Source organism: Streptopelia decaocto (genome assembly GCF_964273445.1).
Source record: "Streptopelia decaocto genome assembly, chromosome: 1".
NCBI lineage: Eukaryota > Metazoa > Chordata > Aves > Columbiformes > Columbidae > Streptopelia > Streptopelia decaocto.
In genome coordinates this window covers 31,144,174-31,166,747 of record NC_138663.1, presented here as the reverse complement: position 1 = coordinate 31,166,747, position 22,574 = coordinate 31,144,174, and the positions used below count along the sequence as shown (strand labels likewise).

Below are 22,574 nucleotides of genomic sequence, written 5' to 3'. Positions count from 1 at the left end.
TTGATCCATGCAACAAGTCTCCTGCTACAAAGCCATTCGCATTCCGCAAATGTCTTCCCTTCCACCCTTTGCTGCTGCCGCGGGGATGATGTGATGCTAATCCTGAAGAGCAGAGGCTCTGTCCTCCTCACAGGAGTGGGCCCTGACATGCTGAGATGGTTCCTGCAGGCAGAGTCCTCTGAAGATGATGCTGTCTGACAACGCAAATCTATTCAGCGTTTCTTCATCTCATTTCAGACCAACGGGGCTTCTGGTGGTGAGATACTGAAAATGTGCTATGTGCTGCCTGTCCCAATCAAAAGGGTTAATAGTGGCCATTGTCCTGGACACAGTCTAGCGGCACTGACTTACCAGAGCATCCATTTGAGCAGGGGCAGGCAGAGTGGGCGCAGCTCCCACTGCCCCGACACCCGCCTGGGCACAATCTGCTGTGTGACAGTTATTCCCGTCATTGTGCGTCAAGACCTTAAGCCTTTCTTCTTTGACACAGAGATTAAGGGCAATCCTGACAAATTCAAACCCAGATATACGGTGCTTTGGCCAGATGAACTACTGGCCCGCAAATCACCCCGCGCAGGCTGGGGCTCCTGGGCTGCTCGCAGGAACCATCCCCTTCGGTTCTGCAGGTTCAGCCGTCAGCACCACATCACCCTTTCTGAACCCATTCTGGGTCTATATGTGAATAGCAAAAACTGTGCTAACTGGCTGCAAACCAGCCAAATCAACACAATTTTCTTTAACCTTTATTATTATACAGCTGCCAGGCACAGGTACCTACAGACACTGGGCTGGGAACTGACAACCTCACAAGACATTCGGCTGGTTTTCAATTCTGCCTCCAAAAAAGCACTATTTCCATGTGCTTTTGGGACAGGGCTGGCTGCTGAATTTCAGACCAAGCATCCCTGTCCCATGGTTCTTACGAATTTACTTTTCAATCATTAATTCTGGCCAAAATGTCCCTGTAATTTATGACCATGATAACAGGTGAATTAGAATAAGGCCACTTACACAAATAGTGTTATTGCTTTTTGCAGAACAAGCAAATAATTATGAACTTTTGTCTTACCTTTATTAGCCACCATTTTACATATACTTTATATATATATAAAATACATACATTTTATATAAAGCTATATGTGCATTCACATGGGATGTGAACTCAGATGCACTGCTTTGGGCAGCAGCATTCCCAAGGCTTCTGCTGACTACTGTGACTTCCCCCTGGTGGTCAATTGTTTTTTTAAACACTAATGGTTAAAGACTGGGCTGCTTCTCATATTAAAAAAACCCCAGTTTGTTTTAGAAAAATATATATGAGCTTCCTTTTTGATAATGTTTATGGTCATTGCCTAATTTTGATAAAACATCAGAGGCTGTTTCTTATTAAAGCAAAAACTTGAAACCAAATATCAGTTGGGAAAAGGCCAGGAAGAAAAAATAATCTCAACTAAATAGATGTTCTTGCTGGCTAATTGGCTCACTAATTGCTCAAGTTATATAATTACACCTACAAACTGTGGATTGTGGACCAGTACAAAATTAAAACTATAGTATTCACTTGTAGACAGTGCAACCAGTTTTGCAGTGCCTGACGTGGTGGTTGTGTCTAGAGACCATCAGATGGCCTAGCAAAGGACTCTCCCTTACTGGAAATCAAACTAATCCAGTCCATGGGAGCTTTTGTGCTTTGTGCTTTTTTTTTCCTTTTGCATTCACTTGTCCTCTGACTTGGCCAGAAACTGTTTCAATTACTTGCATTTTTTTTTCTTTCCCCTCATTTTTTTTTTTTTTCCCCAAAGCTGCTCTTTAAAAGCATTGATCTTGCTATTCCAGGTTTGGAGTCCTCATTTTGTAGGTTCTTGATTACCCGTTTGTAGGGCTTCCTTGTATCTTCCTTACCTCAGTAGCTTGGAAGATGCCTGGTTTCTTCAAATTACTAGAACAACACTAGTCAAACTCTGAAGCAACATAAAAAGGGTCTGTCCAGTCAGCCTTGCCCTCTACTTACAGAAGAAAGTTGACTCCCAGGAGATGGTTTTAGCTTGCCTCAAAAAGTAAGGAAATTAAAACCACTAGAATCTGAGTACTTCCCCAAACTTGCAAACTTACTGGCAATTTTCAATTACATTTGACAGAAGTCTCAAAAACTAGTAAGTCCCTGTAAGTCTCTTGAAACAATAGCTGGATAAACAAACAAAGAAGTGCTGATGTATAGGAGCAAGGGCTCCTGCTGTCTCTCCCATGTGAGTGCAGTGGCCTTTGGCTGTTGTCTTTTCTCCTTGAGTCCAGCGATCTTACTTGCATTTCTCAAATCTTTAAAAGCAACCTCAAATATTATTCCTTTGTTCTTCCATTTTCTCTGTCCCAACAGTTTCATCTTTGCTTCCTCTTCTCACTGCACTGAACGAGTTAACTTTTCATGCCTGCAAGCCTGTAAGGCCTCCCTCACTATAGCACATATATTGCAGACCAATATATTCTGAATACTGCCATTTAGAAAACTTAATTTGTTCCCTCAGTCCTATGAAGACTTGAAGCCCTTTACATCTTCACAAACACAAGGCTGAGCAATGTGTGGCATGAGCTGCTGTCCTCTGGAAGGTAAGACATTGTGTGTCAAGATGAAAGCATCCCTCTTCAGAGGTCTGTGGACTGGGAAATAGGGCAGCACCCTCTGGAAGATACATTTCAAATAGAGTTTATTATCAGAGGTAAATGTAGTTAATTTCTTAATGCAGCACCAGACCTAGAAATTTTTAAGAAGTTAGGCACCAGAATTAGACTGTCTAAACCTTCCCTGTCTGAAAGCTCAGGTCTGAAAGCTTGGGCACACATATTTGTACAGCACGGCAGGCTGGGGACCAGGATGCTTTTCCTCCAGTTATATCCAAAATGTAACTGAAAGCCAGGCAGAATTCAATACAATTTACAGTACCAGCTTAGGTTTTTGACATGATGCCATGTTTTTTTTTCTCAGCTGGCAGGTGAACCACACTGTCTTCTAAATGTCTTTATTTTCATCTGAGCACCTCAGGGTAGGAAAGAGAGGACGACAAGCTGGCCAGGTCCCAGTGACAGGAGCTGTCTCCCACCCTGCCTCAGCCCCCAATGTGTAACATACGCAAACCCATTACTTGCAAACTGGCTTCAATTTTATCCCGCAAGGCTTCCCCAGGGGACAAAGCAAATGCTGCCAAATTCACATTTGGGCAAACTTCTCCAACCCCCAAATGAAGGATCCAGCTTTCAGTTATTAAGCATGATCTGAATTTTTCATCTGCTCACCTGTATGTGAGCACAGTAATGAATTTTCAATGTACTTTTTTTTTTTTTTCCCAAAAACTTTTGAGATGACAAGTATCACAGTGTTCCTTCTTGTTTATGGTCACAATGGATCACATCTACTGTCTGTCAAAAGTCCTGTTGACATGTATTTATCTTGACAGGTTGGTCTAAAGTTTCCACTTCATGTGTACAAAGAGCAGCAAGAGATCCCTTCAGAGATTAAAAATGATGGCAGTTGGATTTATCTGCACCCCAGGGAGCATGACTTGGGGGTAGATTCCTACAAGTAGCACATTCAGTTACTTCCATCTTCCCATGATACCAGTTGCTGCTTCTGCCAGTTCTCTGCAATGTTCTTTCCTAAGGTAATAGGAGCAGGAAGACTGAGAGAGAAGGGGACAGAAACACAAGAAAGGACAACTGGTTTCCAGAAATTCTTGAAATCTCATCTTCCTGCTTTCTCCCTAACTCTTCTTTCAGAGAATATACTTTCGTGTTGTAGAGTATTTCTACATACATTATTTCTCCAGTTTCTCTACTAAAATGGGCCAGACAGTATATGAAAAGAATTTGGTTCCCAAATCTTTCGCCACCTCTCCTACATGGAGAAACAAGGAAACTCTGTTTTCCTAGAAACAATGCAAAAATAGAAGATGAATACAAGAAAAAATACCATTGTGGTATCCTCTTTAATTCCCTCTGGACTTATACAATCACTTCAGTGAGAATAAACCAAAAGGAAAAGGTCTGAAAGGAAAATGTAGCAACTATATGTATTAGTACACTTTGGCGTACATGCACAAAGAACGTACACGTGTCTCCAGAAATGGTTATTGTATGAAATCTTTTGTCCCAACAAAGCCCAGGGAACTCAGACTGCTCTTTTCAGAAATTACTCTTTAATCAGAACAGAAACAGCTGTATTCCATATATCCCAGTCAATGCATATTGCTGGAAAAATCAATAGATACCTGTACAGAAAAATAGGCAGCCCAGTATCTGGAGGTGCCAGAACTGAGACTATGCAGACAATAGAAGCTGGAATAGCCCAGGGTTTCAAGTTCCACATAGTTGGCTCAGAAGCCTGACAAAACGGCTCCTGAGTCAGTGATAAAATCCCCTTTTCAAGCATCAAGGCCAAACATCAACTTTCTGATGTATCTCGTGAAGCATTTGTATCTCCTGGAATTCAGGGCTCTCCCACAGTCTTCTCTGCAGAGCGCCTGCCCTCCTGCCCAGCCTGTTTCCGTCCACACACCGAACAAACCAGGTATGAAAAGAGCATTGCAATGGATTTTGTGTGCTGTAAAATATGTTATTTATAATTCCCTCACTTCATGTACTGTTTAAAAATAAGCACCCAGAATTTTGTATGTCAGACAATTGGTTTAGGACACAAAATCCTGATTTGGAATCCTGAGGGCTCTTCATTTCTAATTAAGATGCTTATTTTCTCTTACTCACTCCATTCCTTTTCTTTGCAGAAACATGACTAAATAAAGCATTCATGGAAGTGAAAATTGAATAGGAGGAGAGTTCAATGGCAAATGGTCAGACAAATTCACATTGTTTTTCAAATGGTAGCATGTACATATAGGCAACTTTCCATAAATCATTTGGTAGCAATACATGAAGTCCTGCAACAACATGGGAACAACTCCTGCCAGAGTTGTTTAATGTCTTTTTGCACTTTGAATTCTTAATTACGGGGTGAATCAGATGTGATTTTTACTACTAGTGTAAACAGAACAAACAGTGAAATTTTAAAACCACATTTATTTTTAATACAAAATCTGTTGCACTATTACAGAAGTGAGCCTGTATGTTTACCCCCACATGCACAGATAATTCAGCATCTACAATTAAATAAGAGTAAAATTATATTTCTCTTTTACTAAAACCATTGGCAAATATTATTATGAAATGTTCTCTTTGTGCTTTGTAATCAATGTCTGTAGAATTAATTTCTTATTTCGGTTCTCATTAAGAAAACTGAAAAACGGAAAGCTCAAAGGTGTGAAAGCAGCTTATTACAGCTCGCTTACACTTGTGATTGCTTTATTTGTGCTTTACCTACAATATATACATGAAAGCTGCAAGGTGTGCTATGGTCTAATGTGATGCACGGGCAAAAGCTCTGAGTGGTTCAATTAGGAGTCTGCAGTAAATAAGTAGAACGGTTCACTAGTTTGTTTTCACGGCAAAAAAAAAAATATATTTAAGTAGATGCTTTAAAATACCATGCACACCATTGGCGATAGTACTTCTTACACAGTACAACATAAGCTTTCTTGGTTTATTTGTCCGTAACACCTAGAAGCAAATAGCATCTACGCTTTGAGTGTATTTACAAATTCAACAAAATATCTACATATAAAAAGCTTACTTAAAATTAAACTTGATGCAAGTTATGAAAAACCAATTTATTGGCAAATGAAACTGAGCATTCCTTCAACCATAGGTTGTTATAAAAATTTATATTTGGAGGTAAACATTTGATTGATATAGTATGCAAGAAAACAATTTTGTGACCGATAATGGTAATCCTTTACCACTAAACCGTATTAGCACTTGTCAGGTCGAATTCTGCGGTTCCGAGCGGTAACCCCCGCGCTGCTGCAGGGTGTCGATAATGACAAAGCTGCCACAGTGATCAGGCTGGGACACAGAGGGAAATGCGCTCTCGCTGGTGCAGTCAGCTGGTTTGGTTTTTTAACAAATTATTTTCCAAGGGTTTATATCTTGCTGTGTTAGTAAGTAATTGAATCCTGGTTGTGTTTTTTGTTGTTGATTGTTTTTTCTAACCCTCTAAGGCTGTGAAAGTATGTTGTGCTGTAACTGTCTAGCGTGTATTTATTCTATTTTTAAAGGAAAAAAAAAATCATACTTTTCTTTGTGTGATTTAAAATATTTAAATCCTTCCATTTTTAGCACAACAGTTTCGTAACACTTCTTTTTCCTCCACATTTTTACTTTATTTGGCAATGACAGTAGTCTGCTAATCACAGTTTACTGCACCAACTGATTTAGTAGTACAGCGCATTATGGAATGCATATTGTATAAAGGCACTGAATGTATTTTGCCCTGTTTTCTGGAATATTTTCTCTCATTTTAAAGTTTTTCTTTCAGTGACTGTACAAATTCCAAAATGCATTGCAATGCGTATCTTTTATGCCCTAAAATCAATCCAATGTGTTTTGATGTAAAAATAGAACACTGTACTGCTGTAATACTTGATAGATTAAAAAGGCTATAAAGTAATAGGAGCAAAGAGCAGATAATAGGGTCTCATTAAGCATCAGCAAATGCAAGTGTCATACTTAAATCATTTAGCAATTATATACTGTACATACTGTTCCTAACTGTCTTGCAAAAAGACATATGATAGCTAGACATTAAGTCACCAATTTCACAACAATGTCCACAAAGACATTGAAGTTCTATATAATACTACTATAACACTCTGACAATGAAAACGGAATTCATACCCAGGGATTCAGCTGAGGACTGCATAACAAATTGTCAAACCATGTTTTCCTAGTGTACACAAGATTATCCGTGAATTGTGTAGCATTTTTTTTCCCATGCATTATACTGTATTTTCAACAGGAAACAAAATTACAAGCCGTTGTTACTGTTTGTGTCAGTTCCTTTTAAAAAAAGTAAAAATAGCCAAGTTTCGAACAAAATTTGAATTTTGTATTTTGATACATACCACTTAACGTGTCATTACGCTGTATAACTGTATTGACCTGCATATTCTCATAGCATAAACATCTTGTGGTGAGGAGCTCTGTTACCTGCATGTTCATAGTATGAGATGGAGGACGTACAAGTGCTTTAAACAAACTGAAGACACAAGGGGACTGAGTTCTGTGGTTACACAAACGAATTCATGGCATTTACAGGAGAAGGAGCCTCAGAGCTTTCATTTCCTTCTGCAGGTTCTTTCTCTTTTTTACCACTATATTGTCCAATAAAGGAGCCATCCTCATTGAACTGACCATTTACACCTTCTCCATAATCAACTAAACTATCATCACTGTCTTCTTTTTTCACAGTTCTGTCTGAAGGTGTCCGGCTTCCCTTTTTTAGAGGTTTATGGTCCTCTGCATCACTGGAGACACAAACAAACAAACAAAAGCAATTAACCGATGTATTATATATAAAGACAAATCTCAGCCATGCATGCACAGTTTACAAAAGCAAGTGTGCAGCCCTAGAACCCTTTAGTAAACCCACATCACATTGTAGAGACAAATCAATATGATGCAGTTGACATGAATACATGGTGTAGGAATGGTTTAAACAGAGAATGTCTTCAGTGGAAGGAGGTGGGGCTTGTGGTTTCTTTTTTTTCCCCCCGCATCGTGCATGACTTTTCAATTATAAGACCTGTGCCCTTGACTTGGAAGCAATTTAGATGCAACTGCAAGCATTAAAAAGTGGGTTTAAAGTTACCAAAAAAAAATTTATTTGTTCTCCAAAGTAGCGAGCTTATGATGTGCTGTGAAGTTAGTCTGTTAAACTTCTTAATTTCTTTGGCTCCTTGAACATGAATGAAGAATGAACTTGGTTAAATGAAATATACTGATTTTCTTTACTAGTATAAAGAAAATAAAAGTGCTGCATTTCAAATACTTTGTTACATAATGCAGGCCAGACTTGCAATTTTCAGCCTTACCTTTCAAGAGACCTACATATTCCATTAAAAGGGTGCGGAAGAAACAAATGAAAATAGCCTAAGAAGAAAAGCAAAGTCCATATCCTGATAGTGATCAGTATTTTATCAATAATTAGTTGCTCTTAAAACTGTGAAACATCTACTGTATAGAGCTAAAAGCAACAATTCAGCTTACAGCAGCTATAGTTGAGCAGTTAAGAGCATGTTTAGTTTTTTTTCATTACTTATCAGATCAACCTCCTTATCCTAATCCATAACTGAGAACATATTCTGACAATGATGGTGATGATGGAGGACAACACAAAAAGGAAAGAGGCAGGGTGGAGAGATCCCTGCAGCAAAACACTGTGGTCTTTCTCTGGTCAGTGGGAAAGCTGCAGCAGCACCAGCCTCCCCAAAGGAACGTGCAGCTGTGCTGAGCTTGTCTTGCATGAAACAGATGTAGCTGAGGTCTTTTCAGAATCCTTTACTCTGTACTTCAGCTTCACGATGAAGATTCCTGCAGCAGCTCTAGAGCATTTCTAATTAAAAACCACTATTGCCAGCTGCACTTTTGGGTGCATAGAGAGTACAAAAGCGTAAGTGATTTTTGATTTTTTATTTAAAGACACCCAGCTTACGGAAAATATAAAGCAACGTGTACAGAACATCAAGGAAATAAAAATATATTTACAATATCCACAATATTAGGCTAAACATATACTCAGCAAATTATTTTAACTATGTAATTCCTAGAAACAAATACCTTTGTTCTTCCAATAACTGTATTTTCTACTTTTTTTCTAACTAGTATCTTTGAACACCCAGAGAAACCATATATTTGTATACAGCACATTCAAGGTCACACAAATTATATTGTTAACTAATAAATGCCCCGTTGAGACACACTTCACCATTTCCAGAAAACCATTATGCCAATTTTCCATCAAGCTGCTTCTTCCCATCTCAGCATCTTTTTTTTTTTGGCTTTGGAAGGCTCCAAGTGTTCACATTCTAAAAGGAATACACCTCTAATATGCATATACTTACAGAAAAAGCATACCTGAGGTTTTATTCTTCTATACATATACAAGAAAGAAGTGGTATAAATATCTATCATTAATGTGCAATAAAACCTTCATGTTTAAAATACACAAAGGCAAAGACTCTAAACTTGACTGTATCAATCTTGACTTCAAGTTATTGCTGTATACATGGCATGAGGATAAATATCATATAATTGTTCTTCTGTGCTCAGTGATATTGCAAACATACAGGCAAGTACCATTGAAAAGAATGCTACTCCAAAATGTCGAGCATCCAGCAGCAAAGTGCAAATGTTTGTAACACTGCAAACACAAGCAGATTACGAAGACATCGCTGAAGAGAGTTCATTTTGAAGGACCCTATATTTGAAAGGTTGAAGATAGAATTGAGTATTTAAAAGTCACATGCAATGCAGTTTTTCCATTGCTCTCATCAGAGGGCACTAAAGTCATTAAAACAGACCAGTCACGTCAACTGAAGACCAAATCCTCACTTTGAAATAGTCTCCGGTCCTACTGCCAAACCACAGGGGTTAACGCTTTCTGGGTAACACCATTTAGTAAAGAACACTGCGCATATGGTTTGCTGTTTAATTTTAGGTGGATGACTTCACAATTGCTTACACTTTAATATGTAGGAGTGAAAATAAATTTGCATTTGTACCATATTCCAACTGGTCAAGAAACTCTGCACAAATATTCTAAAGTCTGACCCTATCCCGTATAATTCACTAGGCTGGAATTACAGTACACAAATAATACACCGTCCCTGTATTAAAAATATCCACATTTTTGTGTTTAATTCAACATGAAGCTCATTTTTCATTTATAGATAAACCTGGGTAAGGGAACTTCTGCTCTTAAGGATTTTTGCATTGGCATTTTTGCAAACAAAGTTTATTTATAAGGCAAACAATAAAGAAATACTTACACAGTTGGTTGCATTGTGTCCGTGATTTTTCTATATTTTAGTAATGACGCAGATTCTACTGTCTGTATAATTAAAAACAAACAGACAAACCCGCAAATTCACCCAGGAGTGCACCTGCACAGGGGTGGGCACTGCTGTAAGAGCACGGCTACAGCAGATGCAAAAATTGAACTGCAATCTGGGGATTCCCTCCCTTTTTGCACTACACAAGTCCAGAAAGAAGTTCTGCCAAGACTCTGGCAGTGGAAAAAGATGTGGGATAATCCAGGGTGCTTTCCACTCCTTGTTCAGGAAAAGGAAAAATATGCCATGGTACCATTTATTCTTTATCAAACTGGATTATGACTCTTGTATTAGATTAACAGAATGTCTTGGGTGGAAGGGAAAGAAACTGAGGAATAAAACCACCAAAACAGCAAGCAGGAGAGGGATAAAAAAAGTGAAGACATCGGTGTTTTGGACAGCACTTTAGTACCCGTGGGGGTGCAAAACAGAGAAGGCAGCCTGGTGCTCTGGGGAAATGAATGTATTTTCTGTTTGCTGCCAAGAAGCAAACGACAAAAGCTGCTGAATTGCATTATGAATATGGATGCCCAAAGAGCTATAGAACACTTTAGGTTGTAGAATATATAACACTATATTCCAAAAGCTTGTTAAAGCCATAAATTTTGATACAGTATCTGCAAGATTTGCTAATCTTGCTTATGATTGTTCACAAAACTATTCCAAAATGTGACCAGGATAGGTCATAATTTCAGTTTTTGTTTGTTTTCCTTGCTGACTTTTATGCTTACCTAGTGTAATATTGTGAAATAAAGAATAAAATGCAAATTGGCTTGACTAAAATTAGAGGGGAAAACTGAAGAAGTTTTTCAAAAGTGTCATGTATACAGAGCATACAATTAACAGTGAGACAAGAAGTTCTGTGAGGGAACAAAACAAGAAATGGGTATGAATTCTATATTTAGTTCAGACAGCCATGGAAGTTAAGAGTAGTGATACTTTTACTATTCGCTGTCTTACAAATAAAGTCTATACTTGTAGCTTTTTAACGATGAAAGTTTATCAATGAAGACTGATATGTACCAGTTATTTTGGTAAGTACTGGTATGTACCATACACATTTCTTGCCCTTTTAGTAAGAGCAGTATTTAATATTAAAGCATACCCTAAAAGCATGATTTAAATATTTTTCATAAACAATTGCTAATATATTAATACATTTCTTTTTCTTCTTAGTTAAATGAAAAACATACCAAACTTTCAGATAATGATTAAGATATATAAGAATGATGGAGGTGACAACAACATGTGTAAGTGCGAGGTAAAAACTTGCTTTTTAAAAAGAATCAAAACCTTCCATTTCACAAGCTCATCAGTTATTGAAAGAAATATGTACCTTGAAACGTCCTTTCTTCTTTCAACTTTTCCACTTTTCTTCCTTAGATACGGGCACATGCAGCAACCAGTCAGAATGGGGCAGACAGTTTTACGATGCCTCTGCAGTCCAGCAGGCAACTAGTTCCCGCTAAACTTTGCCACATTCATGGACATGCAAAAAGACTCAATATATGGTTAGCGATATACTACTTTTCCTTATAACACAACTGTCAGATGAAAGGCAACATAAAACAAACAAAAGGGGTAAAGCACTCTGGGCTTTGCAGAAAGATGATGCAGAAGATGAGAACTGTTTGCAGCAAATTCCTTTTTCTGTGTCTTCAGGTCAACGGCCCAGAAATGTTTAAGTATAAGGAGTCACATAAAGCCGCAGAAGTACCATACACTGTGGGTTCCCTGCACCATCCAGGAGAATCTTGGCCCCAATACCTACTGGGATTCTGCTCATGCTCCTGAATTGCTAGGACTGTGCAGATGCAAAAAGCTTTCCCTGTACACTTAGGCACCTGTATCAATCCAGACTTCAAAACATTTTGCTGTTTCTAATCTAGCTAAGACATAAGCACATCTACATTAGTTTTCTGAGTAGTTTTTCTTTAGCATCTCTCTAATACTCAGTACTCAATCCTGGCAGAAGCTGGAAAAAATGAGAGATTAAGCTCTGGCTTTAAATGGCAATGGGTTGAAAAAATAGTTGTTAGTCAAAGAACCTGACTTACTCCTTGTGAAAATTTAAAAGAAAAATCTGCTTGAGAGACATTCCATCAAACTTTGCACCTTTGCTGTTTCTGGTGGAAAATTATACAAAGGGAAATCAAAGCACTGATTTAAAAAGTAGTGACACCCATGTTCAAGAACTAAAATAAGAACCGTCAAAGAAAGCACGTGTGTCAATGAGGACACCATAAGAGCACTGCCAAATTCATTCAGACTATTCAAAGACAAAATTCTTCAGGCAGTCCAGTAACTTCACCTCTTCTGCTAGAAGGGACTAAGTTTAGAATTATGGTGCTGAGCCACAAATCATTGTTAAGTCCCCCTGGAAACACACCTAAGGTGCAATAAAACTTGCATAACTACAAGAGAAAAAAAATACTATTGTAGTTGTTACAGACTATATCCTCATCATCAATCAACCCAGAACAAGAAGGAAGAGTAATATATTATCTAGCAATCTCAGAACTCTCCACCAATCATTTCCAGAAAGTTTCTCATAGCGTATCCAAGAATTTCCAGGAAAAATAATGTGTCAAAATGTTGAAGAGGCAAAATAATCCAACAAAATGTGCAGACATCCTGCATAACATCACTAGCAGTCCTGCTGCTGTAGTTGCCTTGTCCTTTTTGATCTTCCTAAGAACATTTTGCAGACTGCAAGGAGATGCCAGGCTTTCTGACTTCCCGTGACATTAACTAAGAAGTACATGCTTGCAGTCTCTCCCTACCCATGAATCCGCAGGTCTGTAGATGACATAACTTCTTAATTTCTCTTCATTTAGGGTCCAGGATGGAAATTTAGGCTGCTTTATATGTCTATACTGACCTGAACAGGGGCTCTAGGTAGTCTTTAAATATAAATACCCACACATTTGTGATACTTCTTATATTTCTTGCAGTTTCTTGGTGTAAGCACTGACTGTCCACAATTTACCGTCTCAGTCTTCTACAACTCAGGAAACCACTGGGACTGTAGTGCAATCCGTTTGCCACAGAGGTACAGTTTCCCCTTATTGTGTAAAGGTGCAGGTCTGTCTGCAGTCACAGGAACATTGTGTACCCCATCATTATGTGGGTCCTGAACCACCTGTGTTTCCTAAAGCGTTATTTCCTTCATTAGATTGATATGGCAGGAAAATCCAATGTTGGCAGGTTGTGCAGAAAGTACTCCCTTAAATGAAGTTGAAGAGTGCAAAACACTGAGCAAGCCCAAGACATCCCAAGAATACAGGGAAGCCTGGAAACTGAATGTGACAAAAACCTCCCCTAAAATTGAGAGCTATGACTTCTCTAGAAGATCTCAATTAGTAATTAAGATTTACGTAATTTAATAATTTACATGTTATTTTGAAACAACTAATTTTCTAAGCACTAGGCTTACTTGTTCAGAATTATTGAAGTCTATTCAGTATAAATTTCCAAGTCTTTCACTGTTCCCACTTCCTGAGAAAGGCGGAAGCAAGTTTATGTTCTCAGAAAGTTCCTCTTGATGGTCTGATGTCTCTGTGGAAGTCAGATGTCCTTTCATACTTGGCATGAAATGATTGTGAGACCTTATACTTTCCCTTTCCTCCTTTAAACTTGGGAGGAGAACGGAAGGAGCTCAGACACTTGTGAGGATAAGAAAGCGAAGAGCTTCCAACAGAGCTCCTTTTTTTCAGCTGACGTAAGGAGTGTTTGTGTTCTGAGAAATCCTTCATGATCTGAACCAAGGATTCACCGAACAGCTTGCCACCCGTGTATGGTAAAGACATCAGTTTACATTTCAGATCTAGCAATGAGGTCCAAGGACGTAGCCATATAGCTCTCCAGGCTACCGTAAGGCATGCCATATTTTTAATGGTGAGTCTCAGGGAATCCTCAGCTGCATCGTGGATAAAATTAGCTGCAATTTTACACAGCTTGCGTTTCCTCTGCATGGCACCAGAGGGGACCCATTTCTTTTGGAATCTGGCTTGTTCTTCCTCCAACCATATTAGTAACGCTCTAGAAGCGTAAGTGCAGTAGATAGCTACTCCAAGCTGGGCGGCAACTAGCTTGAAAGATCTTTTAATTGCTTCCTCAACCTTTCTATCGGTAGGATCTTTAGGGAGAGCATCTTTATTAGCAGGCACTGATAGTATGGAATCACCAGTAACCAATGCCCTGTCTACCTGAGGCAAGGTCCCCCACAAAGCAGCTTTATCCCCTGGGAGAGGATAGAGCTTACGTAGGACTGCTGGGGCTTCATGCTTTGCTCCAGGATTACCCCAAATCCTACAGACAAGGTCCTCCACTGCTGAATGGACAGGAAGCGCATTATCTACCTCACCTTCTTCAGAGTGGATAGGCAGTTCTTCTGTAGCACATTCAGATTTGGGATATTTTAGCATCAGCGCTCTCTTTATGTGCTTGAACAGATAATTCTGATTTGCCATGTCAAACTTACGGAGAGGATCTGGTCCTTCTTGGTCTTCTGTAGGGGATTCAGATGATACCTCCCCATCTCCAACAGATGAGTCAACCTCAAACGCCTTGTCAGCCTCAGATTTTTCCTTCCCAGAAGCTGTTCGATCTTTTGAACTGTCCATATGATCAGACTCAAAAGTTTGGGAAGAGCTACCAGTTGCTTCTAGAGGAGCCACTGGAACTTCTGTAACTGGCACCCTGGGATACTTTTCTGGATGAGACCTTGTCTGTGCCACAGAAGTTATACTTTGTCTGGCTGCTGTCAAAGCATCCTTTAAGACAGTAGCTAGCTCAGGCAAAATTACAGATTTCATTAATGAATTCTTTTCAGATTCAGAGAAGTGAGCAGTAGAAGGTCTTACCTTCCTGTGGTAGGAGCCCTGAGTGTCCTCTGAATCTGAGCTGCAGTCTGGGGTCTGGCTGAACCAGTGCTGGAGAGAAGAATGCTGCCTCGCCAGTGAGCCACGAACTGAGTTGCAGCTGAGGGGTTGCTGGAGAGGGGACGGTTGTCCTGCCTGAGAATCTGAGCCCTCCTCCGACCCCGTTATCTGTTGCTCAGAAGCATGATGTCTAGAGCCATGCCTGTACTTCCATCCATCTGACCCCTTTTCCTCTCGGCAGAGGGAAGCAGAGACAGAACTAACCCTTGTAAGCTCTGCAAACTGCCTAGCCCTCCTCCTGGTGTAGGAGGTCTCTGATCTGGTGCTGGAGTATTGATGCCCTGACCTTCTGAAGAAGTTGGATCTGTCAGATCTCACAGACTTTGCTTTGGTAAAGTCAGGGTCTGCTTCAGGAGAATTGGCACAGCTACCTTTTCTTTTCTTTTCCTTGTCCAGTTTCTTTCCTGTCCAAGCAGACATGGACCTGAAGTGATGAAAAAAGTTCTAAATACTCGAATTCCTAGTTCTTTCAAAAATTACTTTTTTTTTTTTTTCTTTTTCAATGGAAACCCTATACCCATTTTTTTCCTCATCATGACCAGTGCCATGTGAGGCAGACAAACTGCGAACTGAGTGACTGCAGTGATGCTGGGCTGCAGAGAAGGTGCCAAGATATCTTCTGTAATCTGACTGGTTGCTGCTGCTGCCCTGTCTCTAAGGAAAAAAGAGGAAAGCCCAATATAGACTAATTACACAGAAATACATTTTAGAAAGGAGTTTTTGCATGGTAAGTGGGATAAGCTCTTTCATGTGAACAAGTCTGAAAGCTTGGCATGCATCTGTCCATATTCCCCAGACATGAGGTGGATGAATGCACTGCAAAATAATTTAACAAAGCACTAGATGATTCTATAGATTAACTCAAGACATTTAAATATGGAGACACAAATTCAAATCTTGCTAAAGGTTACAAATGAAAGCTGACTTGAATAGTTTTATTCTAGGCATGGGAAAACACATATTGAGGTCACATCATTTGTATGATTATGTACAAAGATCAAAGGTCAGTTTCTGCTGCTGAAAGTTCCAAGTATTGACAAACAGAGGAGCAATAAATGAGAACACAAACTGGACTGCCTAGAAAAACTTATACAGTACTTATTTACATCTGCTTCCAAACATTGCTTCACACTTTTATCAGTTGAATTTAATTAATCCATATACACTTAATGCTGTAAAAAAATACTATGCTGAACTCACTAATCTAAGAACAGAATATTATATTGGTTTTAAATCCAGGAAGAATAAACGGAAACTGCTCTTTGGCATTCAGAACTGTAAATCTATTCCAGTCAGATCAAGAAGCTATGGCAACAGAGTGGATCACAGTATCACAGTATCACAGTATGTTTGGGATTGGAAGGGACCTCAAAAGATCATCTAGTCCAATCCCCCTGCCGGAGCAGGAACGCCTAGGTGAGGTCGCACAGGAACATGTCCAGGCGGGTTTTGAATGTCTCCAGAGAAGGAGACTCCACAACCCCCCTGGGCAGCCTGTTCCAGTGCTCTGTCACCCTCACTGAGAAGAAGTTTTTTCTCAAATTTAAGTGGAACCTCTTGTGTTCCAGCTTGATCCCATTACCCCTTGTCCTATCATTGTTTGCCACCGAGATCCTTGAAAAAATGTCTTTTTCTATGTATGACTGTAAACGTCACATCTTTAAAATAATAAAAGGCTTTTACAATGGTTTTGACAGAGGAAGGCACTGTAAAGTCTATTATACCACCTATGTAAAACATATAGGTACTGACACATTTAGAAAATAGTACTATTTTCTGTACTAATCAAAACCCAACAAATACAATGCTGCTTATTTAATAAGCTATAATCATAATTGTTATATGAACAGACTTGCCAAGGCATGCTTTTCATCATGCCAGAAGATTCAGCTAGACTACATTTTCAATAAGGAAGAGAGACAGGAAAACGAGGTGTGTTGCACGCTTTGAAGCTGCTTGCTATCGTCTTGTACTGAAATACGTGAAAGGAAAACTTGTTCTTTCTTGTAGGATATTCCTTCACCTCTGTGTCCAACATCACTTGCTTGTTATTGAATTAGGTGTTAGTACTGGCAGCCATTTTAAAATGCATTTCTTTTCCAGCTGATGTAACACCAGATTGTCTTTATTAGGCTCCAATTAGAAATGTATTTTCAAAAACCATAATGCTAAATGTGCCCTAACTGAAAGGACGTTGTACCTGGTATTTTACCTTTCTGAAAGACGGATTCATAAACAAAGATTCTTCACTATGAGATAATTGTGTTTGAATCCGGATTTCACCTTGTATTAGTGAATGGGTTATTCTAAGCTTGGATGTTTAATTTTTTTTCTAATGGTGCTGTTCAAATGCTACCTATAGTTCTACACAACACTGGATAAAGAATCTTTGTCAACTGGGAAAAAAAGTTAGTTTAGAATTAATAAGTATGATATTATATGCAGTACGTATGTGATATGAGCAGTGAACATGACAAACCACATCAGTTGCTCACCTGTATTCACCAAATGTCCCATCATCTTCCTTCATAGGTTGTATTTCTGGATCAGCATGTGCATCCTCCTTTTCCTTCACTAAAATATTGGAAATAGCAATTTTTAGCACTAAACTGCAAGATGAGAAACTTTAAGCCCTAAATTTCTCAAACTGATCACATTGGCAGGAGCTTGGTTTGAGTAAAAATCATTTTTTGAACTGAGGCCTTAGGCTGCTAAGTTTCTTTTGTAGGAAAAGATCTGTTCATTAGTTACAGAATTTAATTTTCATTCAAGTACAAAATACCATATGCCATTCTGCATTAGTAAAAGTTTTTCTTCCTTTCATTTCTAGCACTGAAGAGAAAGGGTTTTTTTTTTTTTAATCTTACTAAAACATTTTCTTAACTTACATTACTAATAGAGCTATTTATTGAAATGTGAATAATTTAGTTTTATTTATCCATGCTCCATTTTCCTCTTGATATTCCTTTCAACTGACTGATAAAACTGAATCAGAATCACTTTAGTTCACTGTCAGTTTGTACACTTTATGCTTTCATTTCCAGGGAATTTGAATTAGTATTTCAAGAATTATTAATATTGGAAAAATAGGTATGGTCTGTTCATTTCTTCTTTTCTATAACATGATCAAAAGCAAAACAAAACCACCCACACCACAATGTAAATTTATCCTTGTTATAGGTTTAGTCATCATTCACTGTTGGAAATAAATTCATGCATGTAACTTGTCCCTATAAAAAAACCTATGTAGCACTGTGGCGTTTGACACAGAAACCCACTAGCACATGAGATAACAGATGTTTATAGAAGACATATATTCCTATAAGTTAAGATGGTTGACAGAGTGAAATAAAATACTGACTTCTAGAATTATCTTCATGGTTCTTCCCTTTACATTTTCATTTCTGTTTTTCTGGCGCCTACTTAAACCTTTCTCTTGTTTAGCAGACACAGTTTTATAATCCAATATACAACCTCTTATCTTTTACTCTGGTAATTTCCACACTTAATTTGTACATCATTAATTTTATGCTGTTATTTAAGATGATATGAATCATTCCTGACAGTATTTTCTAAGTCTATAATTACAACAATGTGTAACACCTTGAAATCCATTTGGCTGCTATAATTTCATACAGCAATAATTTATTACTTTTTTCAAACCACAGGTAATCTCAAGAGGACATGCTAAAATTATGACAAAAAAGAGTTAATAAATTCATGCTTTGCATTTGTCACTATCTGTGGAACAGTACATTTCCAATGACACAAGAAATACAATTATAATAGCTCTAGAGTCACTTCTATAAACATACTGAATCTGTAAATCTTGTATACAGCCAAAGTCTACCATATCTACTCAATGGATAGCATTTTTATACATGTTTGTGTGTATATGTGTATGCATATGTGCATTAAAAAAATAATACCTTACTTCTATTACAGTAATGCTGCAGAAGCAGGGAAAGAAGGGCATAGCAGGGATGCCCACAAAGTAATGACAACTTTCGCATCCAGTTGCCTTCTAAGCTTTTACACAAAGTGTGTTTTATTCCCTCCTAGATGGTGGGTTACTCCGAATCTTCCCTATTCTTTTCAGTTTCATCACTTCACTTGCTTCATCCTTCTAATTTTCCTTCTCTTTTCTCAGTTCTCTCCACTAAGAGTCACTGTTCCTATATCCTCTGTAATCTCATTTCTCTTTAAAAAATCCAAATATTAAGAAAAAGCCTAAGATGATATCTTCAGCCTGTCATTCAACTTGCATATAACACTGCGTTCCTTAATCATGTCTTTTCTTCATGGGCACAGGTGTTTGGGACAGAAGCTTCTCTTTCTTCATTTTTGCTGTCGCTACCAATCTTTTCTGTTTCCATAAAACAATTTAATAGTTAGACTGGGCAGAGTAGGATCCTTGTACTTACTAAGGTGATTTTATCTACTTAGAGATTATGCTGAGTTCAGTTGTAAAAGATTTGCCTATGAATAAGAAAAGTTTGAAAAGTTCACTGACACTAGTTTTCAGAAGTGTGCTGGTCACAAGAGGGAGAAATTAAAACATTCTTTTTTCTACTTTTGTAAGTGCAGTCATCTTTTTCAAGTCCAAAGGAACAATATGAACTTAAAGAAGTTTGAGCTGACTTTAAATAAGCATTCTGGAGTCTGGATATTTATATAATTTCCAAATCTTTGGAGTCTGTAATACAGGACAGAATTTTTTCCTGAAATCAAGATTTTACTTGAAACCTAGCAATTGTACTTTCTGTTGTAGCTAGGAGAGAAAAAAGAAATCAAATTATCCTTCGATGCCCAGTTAAAGTCCATTCATATCCACTCATACCTCACAGCTGCTCTGGGATCCTATGGGGCCGCGCTTCTGTTCTAGGCAAACTGGTTGCCACTATCCTTTCCAAGAGAGCTTTAGTCTATAGACCTACTCCATAATGCAAATATAAGACTGGGGAAAGACATATATAAGACACATATACACATGCATACACACACATATGCCTTTTATAATAAGTACACCTAGAGGAATGAGAGTTTTGGTAGAAGATAGTATGTTGTATAGTTCTAATTTTAATTATAAATTATAAAATATACTTTACCATTCCTAGGCCTAATACTAAAAAAGAAAAAGCCTAAAAAAGAAAAGCTCTTATGAAGAAAAACTTGTAGAAGAAAAAACAGCCTAACTGAAGGACAAAAACTTCTAATTTGGCTGCAAGAATACAGAGGCTGAAGATAAGAGAGATTCTGAGAAGGAGGGTAACGTATTTGAAACAAAATAATGTATGAAGGGTTTTGCCCTTTGAAATGCATTCCCAGTACATTAAAGTAACACAGCCGCTCTGATCTTGTATACGTTTCCACACTTTCTGACCAATTAAATTCTAACTCAGCTCATTTTAGTGGATAAAATCTATCTGCATTACACTTTAGAAAGTGGGGCAGGAGGACCAGGTATCTCAAACAAAGCTCAAATCTCTCTGGACTGCTAATGTGGTAATACAACCCTCCAGGAACGAAGGAGATATTTTTCTTACACTTAAGTGGACTGAGGTTTTCTACCAACAGGCAGATTGTTCCTGACAAGTCTACCAAATGATAATATTGATTCACCATATATACAATGTAAATGTAAACCAGCTGCTAATGTTATTTCTCCAGTAAACCTGAAATCTGTCTTAATGGATTACAGACAGATGATTTTTACTCTCACCGTTACATATCATACCTGGATATTTGCCACCTTTATTCCTCCTTATGAAGCAAACAATCAGTAAAATCAAGATCAGAAGAGCAACAGCACACATAAGACCAATGAACCATCCTTGAGTAGCGATGTCTACCTGCCGACTTGCCATTGCTAGAGAACAAAAGAAGAAAAATGAGATGTTTTGCTGCATTAAAATGCTATGCTAATTCAAGTGAATAATAGCCAATATACATTGTTCATTAATTAAGGAACAATATTCACTGTAAAAATTAGTATTAAGAAAATCAATGATACTACATTTCATGAATATTTTCATTATTTAAAATGTTTCCAAGTACATGTGCATAGAACACACTTTTGAGTAGATAAGATTCTGCCAACATTTAAGCTTAGCAACTACTTTGAAAAACCTGTGCACATACTATGTTGCTTTTCAAAAACCTCAAAAATATTCTCAACCATTTTACATTAAGCTACTGAAATGAAATCACAAATTATAATTCACAGAAAGATGTCAATTACATTCTCAAAATGAATAAAATGCCAACACTCATTACCTAATGCACTCCTATTAGTCTGAAATGGGGAAACAGATGGGTCATTCAAGACCCTAACGTTCAATTTCAACTAAAAATCAACAATGAACCATCCTTTAAAGCCTTATTAAGCATCATGTTTTCTTCTTCTCCTCAAACCTTTACCTCATCCTACAATTTACCCTGATTGCCATGATTTAGCATTAGTGAGGACTTAACACAATGCAATTGGGAAGCCTTTCCTTGGCACTTTATCTTTCCAAATGCTGACTCGAGCTGGAGGATAATGTAAATGATAAGCAAACTACACAGGAAACAACACAGTCACTGATAAGGACAGGAATTATCCATGCAGCCTGGGGGTCAGATCCCTCCTACTGGTCTCCAACACAGTAGGAGGATTTTCTTGGTGAAGCTTATTTTCTCCTCCCATTTGGAAACACGCTACAGGTAACTGGCCTTAGGATTTGCTGTGGGGAAAAAGTGGGAAGGGTGAGAGGAGCTAGGAATGTGTGCTACAGACAGAAGACATGAAGTGGAGGAATATGGACATCCATCCAAACCTATCTTGTTCATCCTTCACCTTCTCCTCCAGCCCCAAAACTCAAGAGTCTGAAACGCTAGAAGGAGTTGCCCAGTAGACCTCCCTCTGTTTGGGAAGCAGAGACGAAGATCACCTTCCCACATGAATAAGGAAAGTCACATGCAAAACACTTCCCATGCGTAACTCATATGGCATTTTCGCTCAGCATTTGCTGTTTTTTCTGGATTCATGAGATAAGGTTTTGGATTACTCACAGCCAGTAAGTTACCTAGGATTTTAATAATGATCTCAGCTCAGCAGACACTTCACACTACGACAAGATTATACTTCAGACCTTCAGTCAGTCTCTTTGTTTGGATGCTGTGAGTGCATCAGCTCTCATGGCACAACACGTTTCACGCATTTCTGCCAGGGAAGGTCCGCAGAGTTGCTTCCAGAGAAGTGGAGGACACAATGCACTAATAGCTTCACACACAGAAATATGAAAGTCCCAGAGCCCCATAAAGATTTCCATCTCTCCATAGAGAAGATATGTCTATACAGGAAGGCTCATAAGAACACATCAGAGAGGTTCTGTTTCAATGGAACACTGACTTTTCTATTCACAATTCCAGGAGATACGGCATAAACTCTTCCCCTTACAAAACACACTGGATGACAAGTGTCCTGTGCTGGTGCTGTCCTTTGAAGAACATCTGAGCCTTGCTGGGCAGACAGCTAGTTTACAAGGGACTGCGCTGGAATGGCAGGCACACTAACAATAAAATGTAACAGTATTCAGTTACATGCCAGAATTCAAGCCCCTGTCTCAATGTTATTTATCAGTTAAGCCAAAGGCTG

At 38.4% G+C, this 22,574-nt stretch overlaps 1 protein-coding gene across 7 annotated transcripts in view; it reads right to left on the bottom strand.

Annotated features, from left to right (window-relative positions):
* Positions 1-7,168: 7,168 nt before the first annotated feature.
* NRCAM (neuronal cell adhesion molecule) overlaps positions 7,169-22,574 on the bottom strand; it is a gene marked incomplete at both ends in the record, with an annotated part of 69,616 nt that continues 54,210 nt past the window's right edge. For 6 of the 7 annotated variants that reach the window (XM_082070379.1, XM_082070376.1, XM_082070377.1 and 3 more), the window contains 3 exons: positions 7,169-7,406; positions 17,431-17,509; positions 20,673-20,804. In XM_082070379.1, the coding sequence (XP_081926505.1) occupies positions 7,169-7,406; positions 17,431-17,509; positions 20,673-20,804 (449 nt within the window). Of the gene's footprint in view, positions 7,407-7,997; positions 8,032-17,430; positions 17,510-20,672; positions 20,805-22,574 lie in introns of those variants that run through there. The other variant, XM_082070381.1, reaches the window with a different exon arrangement.